The 20,975-nt window shown below is 42.2% G+C and overlaps 2 protein-coding genes across 3 annotated transcripts in view; both read left to right on the plus strand.

Moving 5' to 3' along the window:
• LOC125231386 (zinc finger CCCH domain-containing protein 13) overlaps positions 1-20,510 on the plus strand; it is a 177,401-nt gene extending 156,891 nt beyond the window's left edge. For both annotated transcript variants that reach the window (XM_048136830.1, XM_048136831.1), the window contains 6 exons: positions 11,448-11,510; positions 16,236-16,433; positions 17,146-17,272; positions 17,567-17,757; positions 18,633-18,787; positions 19,265-20,510. In XM_048136830.1, coding sequence (XP_047992787.1) covers positions 11,448-11,510; positions 16,236-16,433; positions 17,146-17,272; positions 17,567-17,757; positions 18,633-18,787; positions 19,265-19,730 — 1,200 coding nt within the window. In that variant the 3' untranslated portion in view covers positions 19,731-20,510. The remainder of the gene's footprint in view (positions 1-11,447; positions 11,511-16,235; positions 16,434-17,145; positions 17,273-17,566; positions 17,758-18,632; positions 18,788-19,264) is intronic.
• Positions 1,307-3,523, plus strand: LOC125231387. Its single transcript, XM_048136832.1, has 2 exons — positions 1,307-3,153; positions 3,231-3,523. The coding sequence occupies exons 1-2, from the start codon at positions 1,974-1,976 to the stop codon at positions 3,263-3,265; spliced, it is 1,215 nt and encodes a 404-aa protein (XP_047992789.1). The 5' UTR covers positions 1,307-1,973; the 3' UTR covers positions 3,266-3,523.
• Positions 20,511-20,975: the final 465 nt, after the last annotated feature.

Consider the following 20,975-nt stretch of genomic DNA (forward strand, 5'->3'; position numbering starts at 1 on the left):
TAGCTACATGGGAGTGGAACAAAGGGTTAGCCAACGGCCTTTGGTTAACGTAGTTTCACTAAGTCGTAGTCCAATCCTGAGGTGTCTACCTAGACAAATAATACAAGGACATTGGACTGGGGAGCGTAGGGCTCCCCGGAGTGTGTACCGGAAGCACACAGGCAAAGCATGTAGTACGGTCGGTTATGAGTTGGAGTAAGGGTCGGGTCTAGTGGGGGCAGGCTTATGGAGGACCCCGTGGGGGCAGCGCCCCCACGTCCAGGTGGTGTGTAGGACACCAGAGTACTATATGTTCAGCTAGTACTTAGTCTGGAGGCGAACCGATCGTACAGGGAGAGTCACTCTGGATAGGCCAGTAGACTTGACTCTCATTAACAGACGTGCGATGCCAACTCTGGAGTAAATATACATATAACAGTGTGGTCGAAAGCGACCCCTTCTCCTACTCTCATGTAGCATGGCGTTATATGTATTACTGATATGATGAACCCTTGTTGCCCACGCAGATCTATACCCAAGTCGGATTCAGGCATGTGTGTTACACAACGTCGGGTATAAAGGGGGCGACAAAAAATGGTGAAGATGATCTGGGATTTGTGATGACGGGAAGCCAAATCAGTTTTGGCTATTCCATCTGTAGATCATTTTAAAACAGGTCCTTGTTGCCAAGATAGTCAAATTAATTTTTGAATTGGTTGAGCTCAAGGTACTTGGGTGACGTATTTTATTTCGAAAATATGTCCTATATTAATCATTGCTTATTTCACAGCTTGCGACGAGATCAATAAATAAATGGAAAAGGAGCAAGTTGTTTTAATTTAATAGCATGTTTATTTTAACCTATTTCATTTAGACGGTAAAAGGGTGCACCCTAGGCTAAGCTAGATTAAGTGTAGAATATAATAATTATTATGTAATTATTTTAACGAAACTTAATTATAAATTATTTTTTGTTATGTTGGCCATGTTGTATTTTATACAGTTGTTGCAGGATGATTGTTTACGTGTGGTTTACTTACTTACTGTGATTACTTATCTGTGATCTCAAGAGTACGTTCGGATTCGATCATTTATTTGCACTGGCAAATAAACCAACCAGGAAAATTATTTATTTTTTAAGACAAACAACGATAAATAATTCTTGTTAAGCAAATAATACACATCAATTGTAACAATGCGTATTTATTTAGCGCGTCGATTGGATTTACTATTTTGTGACAGTCAAGGAGTCTTGCGAACGCGATCAGGAATCGGAACGCACCATTGCACTGCTCTGCTCTGTGGCGAGTATCATCGAAGTTGAAAGGAAAAAATCAGAACTTTCGCGGTATTCAAAGTTGCAAATGCAAAGTGAAGTGAGTTTAGCGAGAAGAAAGTGTCTTATTTAGTGTATTAAGAGATATCTCAACGCCCTGAGATTTAAGATTCCAGTTTGGCAAAGGGAATTATTCTCAAAGCGAGTTGCAGCAACATTTCAGGTACGGGTAAACATGTAAGGTGCTTGGTTCAGCCGCCATGACGCACCCGGCGACCAAGTTTGGCTTTATTTTCTGCAAATACGAGTTTTAAGTGTGATGAAGTAATTATGGTATTCTATGTACATTGCAGCTGCACCAAAGTAGGGAATATACCCGGCCAAATTGGAAATACTTAGTTCACGATTCGTGGGCATTCTCGGTCCGCCGCCCGAGACAAGGGAGTAAAAAGTTTACTCGTACAACAAAACGACTGACCGGGTGAGTTTGTTGCCGATGATCTATGTATTTTATCGAAAACATTTGACATAAAAACATCAAAGGATTGCGTCGAAGAAAGCAAATGGATGTACGGCAGTGCCTCCGCCAAGAAGTATAACTACCTACTTTTAAAATTTTATTGAAAATATAAACTTGATATAGACTAATAATTATTTATAAATGAAACTGTAGTGTAGTGCAATTAGCCAATTGTTTTAATTATTTTCAGCCGTCACCATGGCAAGCTTATACAGCCGAGTAAAGTTGCGCCATGAGCGACTAACAAAAGTTACTGCGGACTCCGAAGCCCTCTTGCAACAACTTCAGGCTAATGGAGCCGTTAGTGAAGACCAGTTCACAGGACTCCATATAAAATTACGACAGTGCTTGGACAGCTTCGAAAGAGAGATCTTTCAGTACCTAAGGGTTGTACCGGAGGCGGACATAGTTGGCATGACCGAGGACCAGCTCAAGGCCGAAGACATATTGACAGACCTAGAAACGGCATGCCAACTCAACAAAAGGCGAAATGAGTCAGTCAACAAGTCGAAGTTGCCAGAACTGAGCCTACCTTCCTTCTCCGGTGACCACTTAAAGTGGTGCGAATTTTGGGACCGATTTGTTGCTAACGTGGATCAGAGAAATTTACAGGAATCTGAAAAGCTTATGTACCTCCTGAGCTGCCTGAAAGATTCAGCGTTAGAGACCGTATCCGGATTAGCTGCAACCAACGCAAACTATTCTGTTGCCGTTGAAACCCTAAAGAAACGGTACGGCTCAACACACACCCTCATTGATGCTCATTATTCAGCCCTTAACAGCCTCCGGAAGGCAGATTCTACTAGCGCGAGTTGCCGGAGCGTGCTGGATAATATAGAGCACAACATCCGTGTGTTAGAAAAGCTCGGAGAGCCGATTGGAGGGAACCATCTGAGATCCCTGGTATTATCAAAGTTTCCAGAGAAGGTCATCCACGAACATCATCTGATAGGAGGAGGTACTGATTTGTCAGCCATACGAAGTAGCTTAGACAGGATTATAACAGCTATGGAGAAATCCGCCTCTTCGGTGGGTGACACTGAGTTCATTGCCGTACCAGGTACTACGACTGAAGCACTGCAAGTCCGTACTGAAGTCAGACCATCAAGTAGCCGTAAACGAAAACATCCAGGAAACACTGGTGCACAACCTCCGAAGAAGGCACTAAGATCATGCTTGTTCTGCCAGGGGAAAGGACATGCAAGCAGGGACTGCCGTAAATACACCACAGTAGAAGCCAGGCAAAAACAAGTGAAGGGAAGGTGCTTGCACTGCCTCCGACGCAATCATGCAGCATCATCCTGCAAACGCAAGATTGCTTGCTTCCGCTGTAAAGGAGATCACCTGATCTTATTCTGTCCCAACCCAGCTCCCGTTGGTGAGAAAAGTGACATTTTAGATGATGATGCTATTAAATCCTTGTGTGCCACATCTCATAAAAATACCTTTTTACAGACCGCAGTGGCAACCCTTCAAAACCCGCTAACTAGGAAGGCCATCAGAGGAAGAGTCTTTTTGGATAGTGGAAGCCAACGTAGTTATATTACCCGAGCGACTGCAAAAAGGTTAAACCTGCCAACCAATGAAAAGGATCTTCTGCTCATTTTCACCTTTGGAGCCTCTGAACCTCAGCAGACGTCATCCCCTTCAACTACAGTCAGCATACAGACAAAACGTGATATCACCAAACAGTTTACTGTGAATGTAGTACCCAGGATAACAGACAGAGTACCAGTGACATCATTTGAGTATCCTGGTGTTGACATTGTTGCTGATGATGGTACGGTTGGAGAGGGGTTGATGTACTCATCGGGAACGACTACTTTGGCGCGATCCTCACAGGAAGAAAAATACAGGTTTCAGAAGATTTTTGGTTATTGGATACTGATTTTGGGTGGGTGCCTTCAGGAAAACTTACTATCGAAGAGAAAAGCGAAGCCCTCTCGGTAGTCACATATTGTCAATGTCACACCCCTAACTGCCCGTATTTCAATGAGCCAGACTTGCCCCTAAGAAACATAGATGTCAGATTCTTGTGGTCGTTAGAGAACCTAGGGATTACGGACTCACCTAAAGCTACGAGGCAAGAAGAAGCAGTCCGTCACTTCAATGAGACTGTCCAATATCAAGAAGGCCGGTACTTAGTCAAGTGGCCCTGGATCGAATACCCACCAGATCTGCCATCAAACTTTGGTTTGGCCTTGGGTCGATTGAAAAGTATCCTGAAAAGGCTGGACTTGCCATTGGTCAATGAGTATGATTCTATACTGAAAGGACAACTTGACCTAGGGATCATTGAGGTTGTAGCGAGAGGACCAGACCTGGACAGAGACCACCCAGTCCACTACCTCGCTCATCATATGGTCAAACAAGATGGCAAGGGTAGAATAGTGTATGACGCTAGTGCCAAAGTTACTGGACAGAAAAGCCTAAATGAGTGCCTTTACAGTGGACCTTCTATGTTGGAAGACCTTTAACTGCATTACTACTGAAGTTCCGAACAAAGAGGTATGGCATACTGGCTGATGTTGAGAAGGCGTTCCTACAAGTGGCACTTCTAGAGGATGATCGTGATGTTACAAGGTTCCTCTGGTTAAAGGACACAACCAAGGAAGCTACCGAAGATAACCTGCTATATCTGAGGTTCTGCAGGGTACCCTTTGGAGTCGTCGCGAGTCCGTTTTTGCTGACAGCCACGATCCGTCACTACATAAGCACGACAAATAAGGCTTTGCTGGAAAAGGTTGCTGACAAATGCTATGTAGACAATCTAGTGACGGGAGCTGATGACCTGCAGGAGGCTAAGCAGATCTATGAGCAAACTAGAACAACGTTTGAACAACTGTCTATGAATATGAGAGACTGGATCTCAAATAACCGGAGTTTCATGGACATGATACCAGAACATCATAGATCGGTGAAACATGGGCAGGTCAAAGTGCTTGGACTAATGTGGAATGTCAAAGAAGACACACTGAAACTCAATGTAACTGAAGACCATTTCAGCACAGATCCTCCGATAAACACAAAGAGGAAAGTTCTTCGGGCTCTAGCACGTGTGTATGACCCATGCGGTTTTGTATGCCCGCTCATGTTGTCAATGAAGCTGATCTTCCAGAATATCTGTGAAAGGAAATGTAAATGGGACACAGAACTGCCTACAGAGCTGACACAATCAGTGGAGAATGTCATGGAAAGCTTGAAGTCTATAGTGGTTACAGAGATACCTAGGTATGTGGGGACAGATGTCTCGAGGAATGGACTTAAGTACCACCTACACTGCTTCACAGATGCTTCCAAGGACGCGTATGCTGCGGTCATCTACCTCAGAGTGGTTGGCGATGGACAAGGAAAATCAGTCTCCTTTTGATGGCTAAATCACACGTGTCACAGACCAAAGACAAGGATGAGTTGAAGATTCCCAAATTGGAATTACTAGGATTTCTGATTGGAAGTAGACTCCTGAAATATGTAAGGAACCATCTTGATCTTGACATTGAGAAAGAATATTTGTGGTCAGACAGTTTGGTCGTACTCAGCTGGATGAGGTCGAATAAATTGCTTCCACCCTTTGTTGCTAACAGAGTGAATGAAATAAAGCGTGACCACCCCAACACAGAGATGTTCTACGTCCACACAAAGCAAAACCCTGCTGACATTGCGACACGACCCGAACTGTTTGAAGAGAAAAGACAACTTTGGTTTAACGGACCAAAGTTTCTTGTCAAAGAAGAATCCTGCTGGCCCCAGAATAGACTCTATGAGTCACATCAAAACCTTCTTTCCGTCGGGGAGGTCCTGGGTGACTACCCAGGTGAACCGACACAGGTGGAGCAAGAAAGTCCCAGTGATCCCGACGAACCTATGGAGACTCAGGATTTGAACACACACATAGAGAATGGTGAATATCCTACTGATGGAACCATGGAACTTGACAATCCTGAGAATCAGAGTGAAGAGGGTATCCAGCAGCAGACCACTGTTAACAAAAGAGTGTCTGAGATAAAAGATCTACAAAAACGTCACTTTCAAGAAGAACTAAATGGTAAAAGAACACATTTAGCACGAAACTTAGATCTTTTTGTCGATGTAGACGGCCTTCTGAGGTGCCGTGGACGTATGGCGAATACCACTTGGAGCTATGACATGAAGTATCCGATACTACTGCCAAAAAACTCTGAGTTCACCGACAGAGTCATCAAGGAGACCCATGAGAGTAACTACCACGTCGGTGCTCCACACACATTGAGTATCATCAGAGAACGCTATTGGATACCACAGGGGAAAGCCCAGGTGATGAAAGTGTTAAAACGCTGCACCCAGTGTGTCAAACACGGAGGTGGTCCATACCGTTTACCAGCTACGCCGGCACTACCTCCAGAACGAGTGAATTATAACACACCTTTCACTTATACTGGTGTTGACTATCTAGGACCGCTGTTTGTGAGTACCCAGACTGGCAAAGAGAAGCGATGGATAGCTTTATTCACGTGTTTGACGGTAAGAGCCATACATCTTGAGCTTGTAAAGGATCTTTCAGCTGAAGAATGTCTCCTAGCCTTGCGACGGTTTATAGCTGCGAGAAACAAGCCGCAACGGATATACTCAGACAATGCGACTTGCTTCAAGTTAGTTGCTGAAATGGTACAACAGCCATTCTGCGTTAAGAATGACATCCAGTGGAAATTCATATGTCAACTAGCACCGTGGCACGGTGGATTTTATGAGCGGCTGATAGGCATGGTAAAACATTGCCTCAAAAGAACACTGGAAAAACACCTTCTTAACGATACCAGGCTACTAACAGTGGTGAAAGAGGTGGAAAATGTGCTTAATTCGAGACCACTGACAAGAGTCGGCACTGAAGTGGAACATGTTCTCTGTCCAGCAGATTTTTTAAGCCTAGGACAATGTTTAACTATGAGACCGTCCACCGTGGATTCACCGACTTGTAACACGGCTACAAAGAGCGACCTTGTTGAAAGCTGGAAGAGAGGGTATAGCATTCTGGAGGAATTTAAAAGAATGTTCATCCAACAGTATCTGGCTAGTCTCAGAGAGAGATACAAAAACTCACCCAAGCAGCCTAGAGTGAAATCTCTTCGATCACCACAAGTAGGCGACCTCGTACAAGTGAAATCGGACCTCAAGAACAGGAACCTCTGGAAAGTGGGGAAGATCCACGAACTGATCAGAGGAAGCGATGGCGAATGTAGAGTAGCGAGGGTCAAGACTGACGATTCTACTTTAACACGTTCTGTTGGCCATCTGTACCCGCTGGAGGTGGAGGACGAGACACCTGACATAGAACCCATGGCGGCAGATTCTGTTGAGGTCGAGGAGGTCACTGGAGAGGTGGAGGTTCCAAGGAGTTTGAACCCTACACCTGCACTCGATGAACAACCCGACATCGAGATTGATTCTACGGGTGACTGTGGAGTATCCAGTCCTGATGAAGTCCCACCATCAGGGGAGCAGCCGGAGGAGAGAGGCGTTGGTCGGAGCAAGCGGAGCGCAGCGATTCGAGCCAGGGATAAGATCCTGGAGTGGACGCGGAGCTTGCTCGCCTTGCTGCAATAACCTTTTTTCGCTGTCGAGAGTGTCGCGCCGAGCGCGATGTAAATTGGTAAGTGGTATTGAATAGGTTACTACTTTGTCATGTGGCAACACGGACAGCTCGAATGACAGCTCCAATGGCGGGACGGAAGCACATTGGCGCCATTGGAAGAAAAGCAAGGTACGTGCACGTGGCGTGAGACGGCGCGGGGTGTATGAAATGAGGAGTACATGTAGCGCCTCCACGCCGTTACAGGAGCCTGCCCTGGTGAGTGTTTATACACATATTTATACTTGTATAATCGACAATACTAGCTACATGGGAGTGGAACAAAGGGTTAGCCAACGGCCTTTGGTTAACGTAGTTTCACTAAGTCGTAGTCCAATCCTGAGGTGTCTACCTAGACAAATAATACAAGGACATTGGACTGGGGAGCGTAGGGCTCCCCGGAGTGTGTACCGGAAGCACACAGGCAAAGCATGTAGTACGGTCGGTTATGAGTTGGAGTAAGGGTCGGGTCTAGTGGGGGCAGGCTTATGGAGGACCCCGTGGGGGCAGCGCCCCCACGTCCAGGTGGTGTGTAGGACACCAGAGTACTATATGTTCAGCTAGTACTTAGTCTGGAGGCGAACCGATCGTACAGGGAGAGTCACTCTGGATAGGCCAGTAGACTTGACTCTCATTAACAGACGTGCGATGCCAACTCTGGAGTAAATATACATATAACAGTGTGGTCGAAAGCGACCCCTTCTCCTACTCTCATGTAGCATGGCGTTATATGTATTACTGATATGATGAACCCTTGTTGCCCACGCAGATCTATACCCAAGTCGGATTCAGGCATGTGTGTTACACAACGTCGGGTATAAAGGGGGCGACAGCTTGTAAAGTGTAGGCAAGCACGTAATGGGTCTGTAGTTTTTTGCTTCCGTGGTACTACCGGACTTATAGAGCAGGAAAGTAACACCAGTTGTTAGGGAAGGTGGGAGAGAACCAAGATCGAGGGCTTGTTGAAATTGCGTTGCCAAACGCGAGTGCGAGCATCGAAACCATTTTAGCCAGAAGTTGTGCAATCCGTCCGGTCCAGGACTTTTCCAGTTCTGGGCCGTACGGGTAGCACAACTTACGTCGTCGGGGCTGATGGTGATAGCCCCCATAGGTTCGATGTTCTCGCACTCGCGTTCGACAACGGTCATCCACTCACCCTCCGTGTGTTCGACGGGCACCGACCAGATGCTACGCCAGAAATCAGACATGGCAGTAGGATAGGATTCACTAAACTAAACCACCACTAAACAACTATCAGTAAAAGGGAATACCATATTGTCCACTAACTAATAACCTTACTTAATTTTTGTTTAGTATGTATAGGTAACACAATGAACACATTCCCGTTCAATTTTTTTTAGTTATACACAACGTGACAATTATTATAGGCACAAATAGTTTGTATAATTATTAAAAAAATAAAAGTAAACACCATAATTATTAATTTTATTCAAAAGTTTTATGCACATTATGCATATAATGTTACCCTTACCTTCAGAAAAGTCTTTAGAACATTATCTTACATGTGCACGATTTGCACATACTTAACTTTAGTGGCACAAACCAAACCAGAGATGTGCACAAAAAGTAGTAAAACGAATATAACTACAAAATAGGTCACAATTATGTGTTTGGTTAAATATTATAAGTATAATTATATTTTTTCACAAATTATTAGCATAATTTTGTAGACTTTCAGCCCGCGACGTTTCGATAAAACCGTTTTTTTCGTCTACTGAAAAGTCATGTCGACACACATGTACATTTTGGAAAGCGCAACGACGAAGTATGACAATTTCGTAGCGTTTATGTATCAAAGACGTGATACCTTCAGCGGAGATCTAAAAGAATAACTTCTGTAAACATGTGACATATATTTAAGTATACTTGAGTCGCATCACTTATCAGTTTCCCCATTTCATAGTTAACCACATTATTGATCCGGCCTCGCAAACTGAGTTAATTTAACGCGGTTGAAGTCTAAACCGAGACGTTATTAAATTAGGCACGTAAACGATATTGCAGCACGGGCATTAAGCTGTCTCGGAAGAGTTTATGGAGGCTGTATAATCATTTCTTCCGTTAATGAATATTGGACGGTGATGGAAGCGAAACAATAATTTTAAGGCGAAGGAATCTCGCACCTGCTAATAGATCTCCCTACCTACATCCATCGTATGAGACGGTACCCATGACTTGCCACAAAGGCGAGGCAGCACTGGACCAGTACTGGTCGACGACTTCTACTTTCTGCGTACCTAACTCCTTGACCAATTCAAGACCAAAATACAGAAATGTTACCCTTGCTGACCAGTGTTGCTGACTTATAAAACCCCATTAAAATATGGAACAGAGTAGGGAAATTAAAAAATTGACTTTCTTGGCCCTCTTTATCGCCGTTACCTTGAACTAAAAACAAGTTATAAGATCATGGCTATTCATCTTTTTAAGACTGTGCTAAATTCAAGCGAGCTGTCCAAACGTTAGGAGTAAAGTAAGGTTAGCTGGTAAGAAGGATCTAAGCACTTCTAAATTATTAATGGGAAAACTCCCGAACCCTTACCAGGTGGACGTGGCCAAAAGAGTGTTATAGCGGATGGTTTTACGACACTGTGTGATAATCATTAATGCGTCTGAGATCTTTTACCTGGGAGACAATATTTTCCTAGAATAAGTAGAGGAGTAGTTGAAATTGTGAGCACAACACATGTTCATTTTCTTTTACAGTGTTGGTAAGCTCGAACAGAACTTTATAAAAGTGTATAAATAGAGATGTTTTCGCAATATAGTGTACCTAAGTTAAATAAGTTACGGCTATGATACGGCTTACAAGTTTCCTGGACATTGGCAGGCGCGCCTGGCTGAGCTGAGGCATAAATAAGTCGGCGGGCGAAATATGAATATTCTCCGACGATGCAAAAATTCTGTTTAAAATTTAAATCCAATTTACCATAAATTTTGTTATGTACATACAGTTGTAGTTTGGCAAGATATCTCACTTAAAAAAGTTAGAAAGCTTACACTTGTTATTCTACTACTTGGAAGTATACTACTTGGAAGTATAACAACCGACAGAACCGACTGTACCATACAATACAGCGGTAAATCCTATACTTGTAGGTAGTAGAGGACCTGGCCCCGTAGCCGAATGGCATTTCTCCGACGCCAAACGAAAGCGATACGCCGCTGGCTCTGTCGCGCCAATACGCAAGCGCGATAGAGATAGATATCTACTAGCGCTTCGTTTCGTGAGCGTTTCGTGAGCGATTGTGCCATTCGGCTAGCCACCCAGTAGTCCTCGTTTTCACCAAAATCAAGATTTTTCCTGCTCTAAGTATATAACCAAAGTTTGAGCCAACGATTTTTTACCACGAACCACCACACGTTGTACGAATTTAGTAGCTACATCATTCTAAACGTTAAAAAATATATTTTGATTGCTATATTGTGAACATATGACTTAAGTTAAGTGCATCAATTTGGAAAATAGCTCTCATGCGTCTTGGACAATACTCGCGGTAGGTAATCAGAATGACCTTTACTTTGATTTTTATCGTATCGTATTTTCTAGCAAGTTCAAATAGGTCATGTAAAATGGTTTTATAATCGTCGTGTAAGCAATTTTCCACAAATAGGTACTTTTCTAAAGTGCAGTGATTACTATAGTGTCCATACTCTCTACCACATTCAATTCAATATTTTATTTCAAGCACGATGCCGAATGACCACACTTTACAGCGGATAGGTACTTGAAGGTTACTGGTAATAAAATACTGTTATGTATTTACCAACTTGTATTAATTTTTCAGCCCTATGGTGCATGTTATATCATTTTTTTTTAACTTAAATAGTTCTTCGAGTTGAATTCTACGAGCAAGCCTCTTTCATATATTTGATCGCCAGTGTCCGAGGTGTGTTTTAGGTTAGGCATAAATTAGGGAGTTAAGTAGATTAGGGTAACGTGTATGTACGTCGTCAGTCGAGTCAGCATAATTTAAATTGTGCAGATGTTCCGTTATGTTTTTGTTTGCTGTTACATTATTAACGCTGATTTTCCGTTGTTACAGGACAAGTTGCTCAATAAGCTAGAGGAGAATGAGCCAGAGTTAGCAACGTCGCCAGAAGAAGAGGTAAATATTTCTGCCTAGACATTTTCAGTGGTAGGTAGAACCTAAATAGTCCAAACTAACATGGTTGGCTATGGCCAGCACTGTATAAAAGGCCGGCAACAGACAGTCTCAAAATTCATATTCTGAAAAAAAAACAGATCGAGTGCACGGAGTATTTTTTAAGATTATGAATTTTCAGATTGATCTGACAGATTGCATACAAGTATTTTTTTAAGATTATGAATTTTAAGACTGTCTGTTGCCTTATGGCGCAATTTCATTAGTCGATAGGGCCCGCATGCGGGGTACGAGAGATTTCTGGAACGCGTGCCACAGGACCCGCATTCGAGGAAACGTTTTCATTAGTCGATAGGGTCCGCATTCGGGGAAACGTTTTCATTTGTCGATAGGGTCCGCATTCGGGGTGCGAGAGATTTCTGGAACGCATGCCATAGGGCCCGCATTCGGGAAATTAAATAGTAATAGTAACTTTCATTGGTTGTTATATCGCCTGCGGAGAGTCCCCGTATGCTGCATAACGACCAATCAATTTGCACCACTTTCATTGGTTGTTATATCGCCTTCTGCGGGGACTCCCCGTATGCTGCATAACGACCAATCAATTTGCACCACTTTCATTGGTTGTTATATCGCCTTCTGCGGGGACTCCCCGTATGCTGCATAACGACTAGGGCTTCCAATACCGGGATCCCGGTATCTCGGGATCCCGGGATCCCGCCTTTTTTTGGGCACATTTCAATACCGGTATTTAATTTAGTAATACCGGGATCCCGGTATTTTTAGAAATTAATAAATTTTGCCAAATGAACGTAAATTACTCATCAAAAACGTTACATTTCTGCACCATGATGGTGGCTACACGCGTAAATCTTGCTTCTTGCTCTCGTTTCGCGATTTGACACATTCTCTGTTTGGTGTTTTTACAATATTTGTATGAAAATGATAGTTTTTTCGATGATTACCTAGATAAAGATGCGTGTCAAAAGCATTAATTGAGGATGGCCTGTCGCGAACATTTTTTGACACATTTGTTGCGCTTGTGAATTCGCACGTAGTTAAGTGTGATACAAAGCAACACGTCAAACGTTGCAACAGGCCACAGACCACAGACCCTCTGTAAACAAATCGCTCTGATGATAAAACATTTTACAAAAAATTGGTTAATGCATACGAACTAACGTATAACGTAGCTACTCTATGATTTAATGTGCATGTGCGTTAATGTGTTGTACTCTAGCGCTAAACTTTGCCGTAACATTTCCTATAGTAACGAAATTGGGAAATCTGAAGTATCAAAATCAAGAAAATTACTTTCGTAATCCGTAGATTGTTCCTGTTCCTAACCTTCTTGATTTTGATTATCATGATTATTTCTTAATGTGATTTATAATGAAATTATTTATGTGGGACAATTTTGTTTTTTTTTGGATAATTGTTCAATGATTTGGCGATTTTGGCGAATTTATTGTATTAGTACTTTAGCGCCTTTAGCGCCACCAAAAACAAAAATACCACTAAATTGTACCACAGATATTGCTTACAAATATTACAATGTGTTTCAAAAAAAAAATCATCTCATGTACTGGTTTCAAAAGTCAATTATGTGTCTTGTTATTTAATAAAGTGATATTATAGTTAAATCTACAGTACAATTACACCATTAACATTGACTATAAAATGCAAGAGATTACCTACTGAACTACAAGGTTCTATTCCGGACGAGCCTGAAGAGATCGATTTGGCAGAAAACATGGTTTGCTATGGATGCCCGCGTCTTCTTGGGAAATGTCCGATCTGGCGGTGGGCGATATCTAACTTACATAATCCGTTCACTATTGTCTTGCAGAAACTTTTTTTCGCATATATTTGATTCGTATAAGAGTTCTTGGCAGGAGTCACGATTGGCAGAAACATCTTACGCAAAATATGCTTTGGCATAAATCATTTCGCAGATTTTTGTAATACCGAATTGTCTGTTATCATAATGTGTATGTGCATAATAGTCTTCTAGTCGAACAATACTTTCGCAAATAATATTTAGGCATAATGTTGCAGATTGCTTTTGGATAGCGAGTTGGATGTGTTGGGGATGCAAGATACCTAACACTCCTCCTCATTTCGCTCGTCGTCGCACCTAACGGTGACTCTGGGGCAGCATTTCCTTTTTGATAGCGTGTAATAATTCTGCTCATGTGCGATACGATTATTATGGTATTATAAAACTATGCTAAATCAAAGTCGAGTAACGTTCTGTAAAATGTTATTCTACCAAATGTGGCTTATGCGAGTGTGGTAGTAATAATGCCAACCAAGTTTTCTGCAAAATGACCATTCAACCGATAGTGCTGCGAAACATGTTGTGCAAAGTGTGTTTCTAACTAAAACTATTCTACCAGATGAGGGTAACCCTAATACAGAATCACCTGAGTAGAGAATTGACGCTCTTTCCCGCTTGCTTTTACTTATATACTGCATCCTCAGTCCCACTCATAACAAAAATAAAGAGCACGGGGCGTAGCCCTTTGAACTATGTATACTTATAAACAATAGAAATTGAACCGACTTGGCTACATAAGTTTGCGAACCGTTTTGGGTTCAAATCGAAATTTATGAATTTCGAAATGTATTCGATTTGACCCATCACTAAGTCGGATTGGCAAGATTTCGCTGTAGTATAACACTTACGAAAAGTAACAAACGAGATTTTGAATAAAATTTGTTATTTTAAGCAAATTACTTGGTTTTTATACTTTCGCGATCTCAATACCGGGATCCCGGGATCCCGGTATTGAAATCGTTAATACCGGAATTAATACCGGTATTGGATAACGTCCGGTATTTGGAAGCCCTAATAACGACCAATCAATTTGCACCACTTTCATTGGTTGTTATATCGCCTTCTGCGGGCTTAATGAAATTGCGCTATTAAAAATGCATTTTTAGCGTAAATCTGGCCCGCGTCTAAAATTCCTTCAAATACTGTAGACTAAGGTGAAATACCCCATAATGGACGGTGATGTCATTATGGACAAAAAACACAAATCCTTAAAAATAAGTATCTAAAATTAGTTTCTAAAAACTGACGACTATGTACCATAAACTAGAGTTGTAGAGCTGTTTCATTTTGAAGTTTCAATTAATTCGGTTATTTCTGAAGGATTTGGCGACAAGATAAAATTCATCAGTTTACTGAAAAAAATATCAAGACGAATTCTTAGTAATGTTGCTAAGAGAGTTGAGTTCATGTATAAAATAATAAAAAAATAATAGTCGGTGTAAACTTGAATGCGTTTTACTTACTGCATTAAACATGAGATAAGGTATAAAACATACTAGTTTGTTGCTCCAAAGATATAAAGAAATGGCGTTATTTTGCGAGTGTCCATTACTGGAACCGAAAAACTGCCTACCTCCTATGATGGACAAGGAACATTTTACAAAACCAAATTTACAAGAAACAATGCTATGTTAAAATAACTCAAACTAATTGTATTTATGGTATATAAAATTGACTCATTGAGTATCAGTTGGCTTTAAAAGTAAAATTTTAAACTAATTTCACTGTCCATAATGGGGGATCCATTACTGGAGAACTGCCGTCCATAATTGGAGAAAAAATACCTAGTTTTAATTTGTTAAGTATGAAGAAACTAATAGGAGTATCCATTCTGCAATACGCTTGAAATGTAAAAGAAGGATAGCACATTCAAGATTTAACACGCTTAGCGGTAGAATTTTTACATTTATGAGTGAAGAAATATCAAAAACAGTCGAAATTTTTCTTAAACTGTCCATGATTGGGTCCGTTACCTTATGTGTGCTAGGTTGCGAATTTCACATGAACAAGTAAATAAAGAATTCGATCAAGCATACCTGACACACCCGCCTATTTGGGTCCGAAACACTAAATAATATCTAAGATCTCGACCTTCTTCCAAGTTTGAAGGTTACAATTTCATTGTGATTCGGTCCGAAAGCGAGCCTGACCCTCATTGCGAAAGTTTTGCGATTACGACTACGCCGCAGACAGTAAACGGAACACAATCTCTTTATTTACTTATATTAGGTGGATAATAATGGACAAGAGTCATAGACAAAGCAAGTCATGATCATGCGTAAATTAAGTAGTCCATAATAATATACCTTCTCCATAAGTAAGTACCTACCATAATATTATAGGGTAACGACAATAAATTAAAACTATGTTAATTTCTCAGTTATACCAAGTTAACTACATACATATACACTACAGTACCTAGGTATTACCAACTATAGGTACTGCCCCCGTATAGCGCATCTTATTTGAATACTTACAAACAAAAATGTCATAACCTCAGACATTTTCCAAACTCTTTTTATTAAGGTAAAATTTTGATTCAGTATGCAATACCAACATCTATGTATATAGGGGTGTTTACTATGTAATAAGCGCAACTATAGAACTACAGTTGTGTAATGCTACAATGCGCATAACACAACCTATTTACATACCTACATACATACAATCACGTCTGTATCCTATAAAGGGGTAGGCAGAGCACATGAACTACTAAGTTTCAGGGCCACAACCTATTTATACTGGTAAAACCCTAAAACTTAATTATTACAAAAAATACTGACGCGGTAATCGTGCCATGATTAAGTGGTGGTAATCTTTTTAAAAATACCTCCTTTGAAGATTAAACTTTCTACCTACATTTTCACCTTTCTTTCGTATTTTTCCAGTGTGTAATATGCGTGAACGCAAAAGCGACGATGCAGACCTCGCCGTGCGGGCACCGCGTGGTCTGCCGCCGCTGCTTCGTGAAGACCATCCAGATGGCAGTCAGCCAGCGGCTGCTGCCGCTGCGGTGTGTCATCTGCCGGGCCAAGATCCTGCGGCTGCGGCAGGCGCCACGGCTAGTCACTAGCAAGAGCTGGCAGGTAATATGCCATCATATCAAAGTGTGGTCTGCCGCCGCTGCTTCGTGAAGATCATCTAGATGGCAGTGAGCCAACGATTGCTGCCGCTACGCTGTGTCATCTGCCGAGCCAAGATCCTGCGGCTGCGGCAGGCGCCGCGGCTGGTCACTCGCAAGAGCTGGCAGGTAATATGCCATCATATCACAGTGTGGTCTGCCGCCGCTGCTTCGTGATCGTGAAGATCATCTAGATGGCAGTCAGCCAATGATTGCTGCCGCTACGGTGTGTCATCTGCCGAGCCAAGATCGCCGGCTGTGGCAGGCGCCGCGGCTGGTCACTAGCAAGAGCTGGCAGGTAATATGCCCGCATAGCAGTGTGGTCTGCTAGCGCAACTTCATTAAAGACCATCCAGATGGCAGTCAGTCAACGGCTGCTGCCGCTGTGGTGTGTCATCTGCCGAGCCAAGATCCTTCGACTACAGCAGGCACCGGGGCTGGTCATTGGCAAGAAGTGGCAGGTAATATACCTACTCTGACAATACTTATTCAATGAGAGAAAGACCGTACAGATGGTAAATGAACAAAGTCTGCTAAAGAAATCCGTTTCACCGTTGGTTAATTCTTTGATATTTTTAGGTCTTGTTCTTGTTATCAAAGGAAACATAGATGTAGTTCAGAGCTAAAAGTAACTTGCTGACTTTCCTACTATTTCAGACATGTTTGTGTGGTTACAGGTGTCAAGCGGCAGCAGCAAATCATGGGGCGTGCCGGGATCCGTGTCCAGTTACTCGGTGGGAGCGCGTTCCGTGCCTGCCTCCGCTTCGCTTTACTCCGTCACCAGCGGCGAGTCTTCCCTCTCAGGTTAGTGTTCAATGTGGCTGAACTCATTCATACAGGTAATTGGTTTGGTATACACGGGCGCTTTTTACATTGCAGTACGTGTTCAATTCAAATCCGTTTCCTGTTACTCGGAGGGCGCTCTTGCTTGGGAGACTGTACGCTAGTACCATCTCGTCTCATCATCTGTTACCCACTTCTGCTCTCTGTTACCGAGAATAACCACTACCGCTTTTATAGCTAAAATTTTGATCAACTCGTAGGTATGTAATTTCACCAACTATCTTCAGCATAATCATTAGTATCTTGTTCTTCCAGGAGTGTCTTCCGTATCGTCGAACAGCGGCGGCGTAAGCGCCGGCTGCGCGACGAAGCTGTGCGGCGGCGCCAAATGCGGCGGAGCCTGTCTGGGCGCCGTGCCCCGCGCCCCCGCCCCCGCCACCGCCCCGCCGAGGGCAAGGCAGCCAGCGTCTAACTCACTGCGGCGCTCACAGCATCATAGCATGAAGGTAGATCTGGTCACAATAGTATTATAACTAGTGACGAATACGGGGGCCGCAACCACCCGTAGTAGGTACGTGGTAGGTGCGTCCAACACGCTACGGTGCTTGCAGCATCATAGAAATGAAGGTATACTTAGACACTATAGACAACAAATGTAGCCGGGATAGCACATGCTTCAACACCATTATGTCTCGTGGGTAGCAAGGGCTAAAGAACGACTCTTATAAATATGGAAAGGCGAAAATATTTAAACCAGGGGGCCGATTTTTGAGTCTCACGGCGTTCGAATTCAGAAAATTGTCACTGAAAATAATAGGCAACTCACCATTTTCAACCGGTATTTTAGTGAAAGTGAGACTCAAAAATCGGCCCCCAGATCTATAATAGTTATTTGTTATACAAGGGGGCAAAGTTGTATTTTAACGCCGAGTGTGGAATTGAAAAACGAGCAAGTGAAAGGATTCTATAGTTGAACCACGAGCGAAACGAGTGGTTCGAGAATAGAATCCTGAACTTGCGAGTTTTTTAACACACGAGAAGTAAAATACATTTGCACCCGAGTGTAACACAAAACTTTTCCCCTCACTATAGCGAGGAAACTACAACGCAAAAAATGCGTTTATCACTGTTTCCAGTAGTTCCACAGGTGGTAAATCATCTTTATTACTAGATTCACCTACTTTTATCAATTTTAAAGCAGTTAATTTTACTTTATTCAAGGTCAAATTACTTTACCCACTAGTGGATAAAATGCGTTTTTACCCGCTGGTATTAAAGGACAAAACACGTGTTTCCGAGCTAGTGAGGGGAAAAATAAATATCTACTCAAAATTCCTGCTATCTTTTACAAAACCTCAAAACAACATTGTCATGCTTCCAGGCCCGTCTACAAGACTACCAAGTGCACAGCTACACGGGCGGGCCGGGGCCGGCGGGCGAGCCTTCAGGCCGGCTGCCTCCCATCCGAGAGTTCCAGCGGGAATTCCGCGAGGGCCGCCGCGAGAGCGCCGCCGCTTCTGCCTCCACTAGGATAAGGTAACACACACATTAGACTAAGGTTACACTCCTACAAGTCAGGTTGGCTGCCTGCCCATGCGCCAGTTCTAGCAAGAGTTGCGCGAGGGTTGCCGCTTCTGACTCCACTAGGATAAGGTATCACACACATATAGGCTAAGGTTACACTCCTACAATCTGGTCGGCTGCCCCCCATCCGCGAGTTCCAGCGGGAATTCCGCGAGGGCCGCCGCTTCTGCCTCCACTAGGATAAGGTAAACTCACTGTCATCTCGAAACTACAGTTCATCACTCTTAACTGGATAAGATTACAACGGTTTGAAAAACAGAAAATCCGTTAAAAGTTAGGTACCTACTAACTTCAGGGCGGAGATCCTCAAGTTGAACTTTGAAACTAGGATTGTGTTATACTTACCCAACCCTATCAATATTATTCTTAGGGCAGAGTTTGATACCTCCATTAAATTCAATGGTTTTCTTATTATTCTTGTTGTTTCAGATGCGCCCAAAAAATAGTAACACAGTTAGAAACGTCACCGCAGAAAAACAAGGACCACTTCTTTCGACCGCTCAAAGCGCCAAGCAAAGATGACCCGCCCAAATCCAGAGATCAAAGCAAAGAGACTGAACGGAAAAAGGATAACCCCAAAACTAAGCCCAAAAAAGAAGATAAGAAAAAGAAAGAGGAAGAGGCTACACAAGAAGACAAGAACAAGAAAGATGAAAGCAGTGACAACAGAAAGAACGAGATAGCGGAGCGGAAGAAGGAGGAGAAACTAAGGCTTAAAGCGGAGAAGGAAGCTAAAAAGGAAGCGAGTAGGTTGGCTAAAGAGGAAGAGAGACAAGCTAAACTCTTAGCCAAAGAAGAAGAGCGTCAGGCCAAACTATTAGCGAAGGAAGAAAAGAAAAAAGCCAAGAAGGAAGCGAAGCTCGCGGCGCAAGCAGAAAAAGAGAAAAACAAATGAAGAACCGTTTAAATTTTTACAACGTAGTACATGTAGCCGTCTAGAAACTAGATTCGAGTATTGTTATTGAGGGAATCGTAAAACAATTTTAATAGAACGTATTCAACAATACTAATAGTCCGTAATACACAATTATGATTAACTACAATAACAAATAGGAAGTAATAATAAACCGTGATTTTGTTTTCGTTACTTCGTTTAGTCATTGCTTTGATACTCATTTTATAGAATTTTAATTTATTTATACTTTTGTTATGAGCAGAAAACTGTTGTTTAAATTAGGTATGTTTAGTTGTAAGATCTTTAATTATGAGAAGCAATCTAATACATTAGTTGGGTCATAGTTGGAACTCTACAAACTGTGAAGACTGAAAGAATGGGATAAAGCAATCATATCGTTTTGTAATTTACTTGTGTAACAAAGTAGTTAAGAGCTTTGTGCATCCGGCGCCGCCAAATGTTTATTTGTGACGATCTCAGGGATAAGGATTTAAAGGTGTCAACCAATGCTTTTAGTCCAATGGTGATTTGCGTTTCACTCTCTCTTTAAGCAAATTGTGAGCCGCAAGTACCATTTTGATTAAAAATTAGGCACGTGGCCATAACACCCCGAAGTCCATCTTGGATCAAGTGGCATGCCATTTGTTGCAAGTTATTTGTTAGTTAGTTTGACGACCGGTCTGGCGCAGTCGGTAGTGACCCTGCCTGCTACGCCGCGGTCCCGGGTTCGAATCCCGGTAAGGGCATTTATTTGTGTGATGAGCACAGATACTTGTTCCCGAGTCATGGATGTTTTCTATGTATATAATTATTTATATATTATATATATCGTTGTCTGAGTACCCACAACACAAGCCTTCTTGAGCTTACCGTGGGCCTCAGTCAATCTGTCTAAGAATGTCCTAAAATATTGATTTATTTATTTATTTTATTTTTTAAGTTATTCTCGATTGATATCGCAATCATTGACACCCGCCTTAAGAACCCTTTTCCCTAAGAACGCCACATTTGACTACATAGGTACTAATTTCTTGTACTTAGTTTGTCTGTAAGTAAAGCTTGTATTATGTATATTTAGTCAATTATTTTTTCATAATTTTAATACTAATTATGATACACAAAATGATACAATACAATAAAATTAATTATGGGAATACTTGTTAGGAATACTGATTTTGTTTTCTGTAAAACGAAGCATCAAACGACTGTTTAAAAAAAATACACACACCTACATTGTAACAAAGA

The sequence above is a fragment of the Leguminivora glycinivorella genome, chromosome 11 (assembly GCF_023078275.1).
Source record: "Leguminivora glycinivorella isolate SPB_JAAS2020 chromosome 11, LegGlyc_1.1, whole genome shotgun sequence".
In the NCBI taxonomy this organism is placed as follows: domain Eukaryota; kingdom Metazoa; phylum Arthropoda; class Insecta; order Lepidoptera; family Tortricidae; genus Leguminivora; species Leguminivora glycinivorella.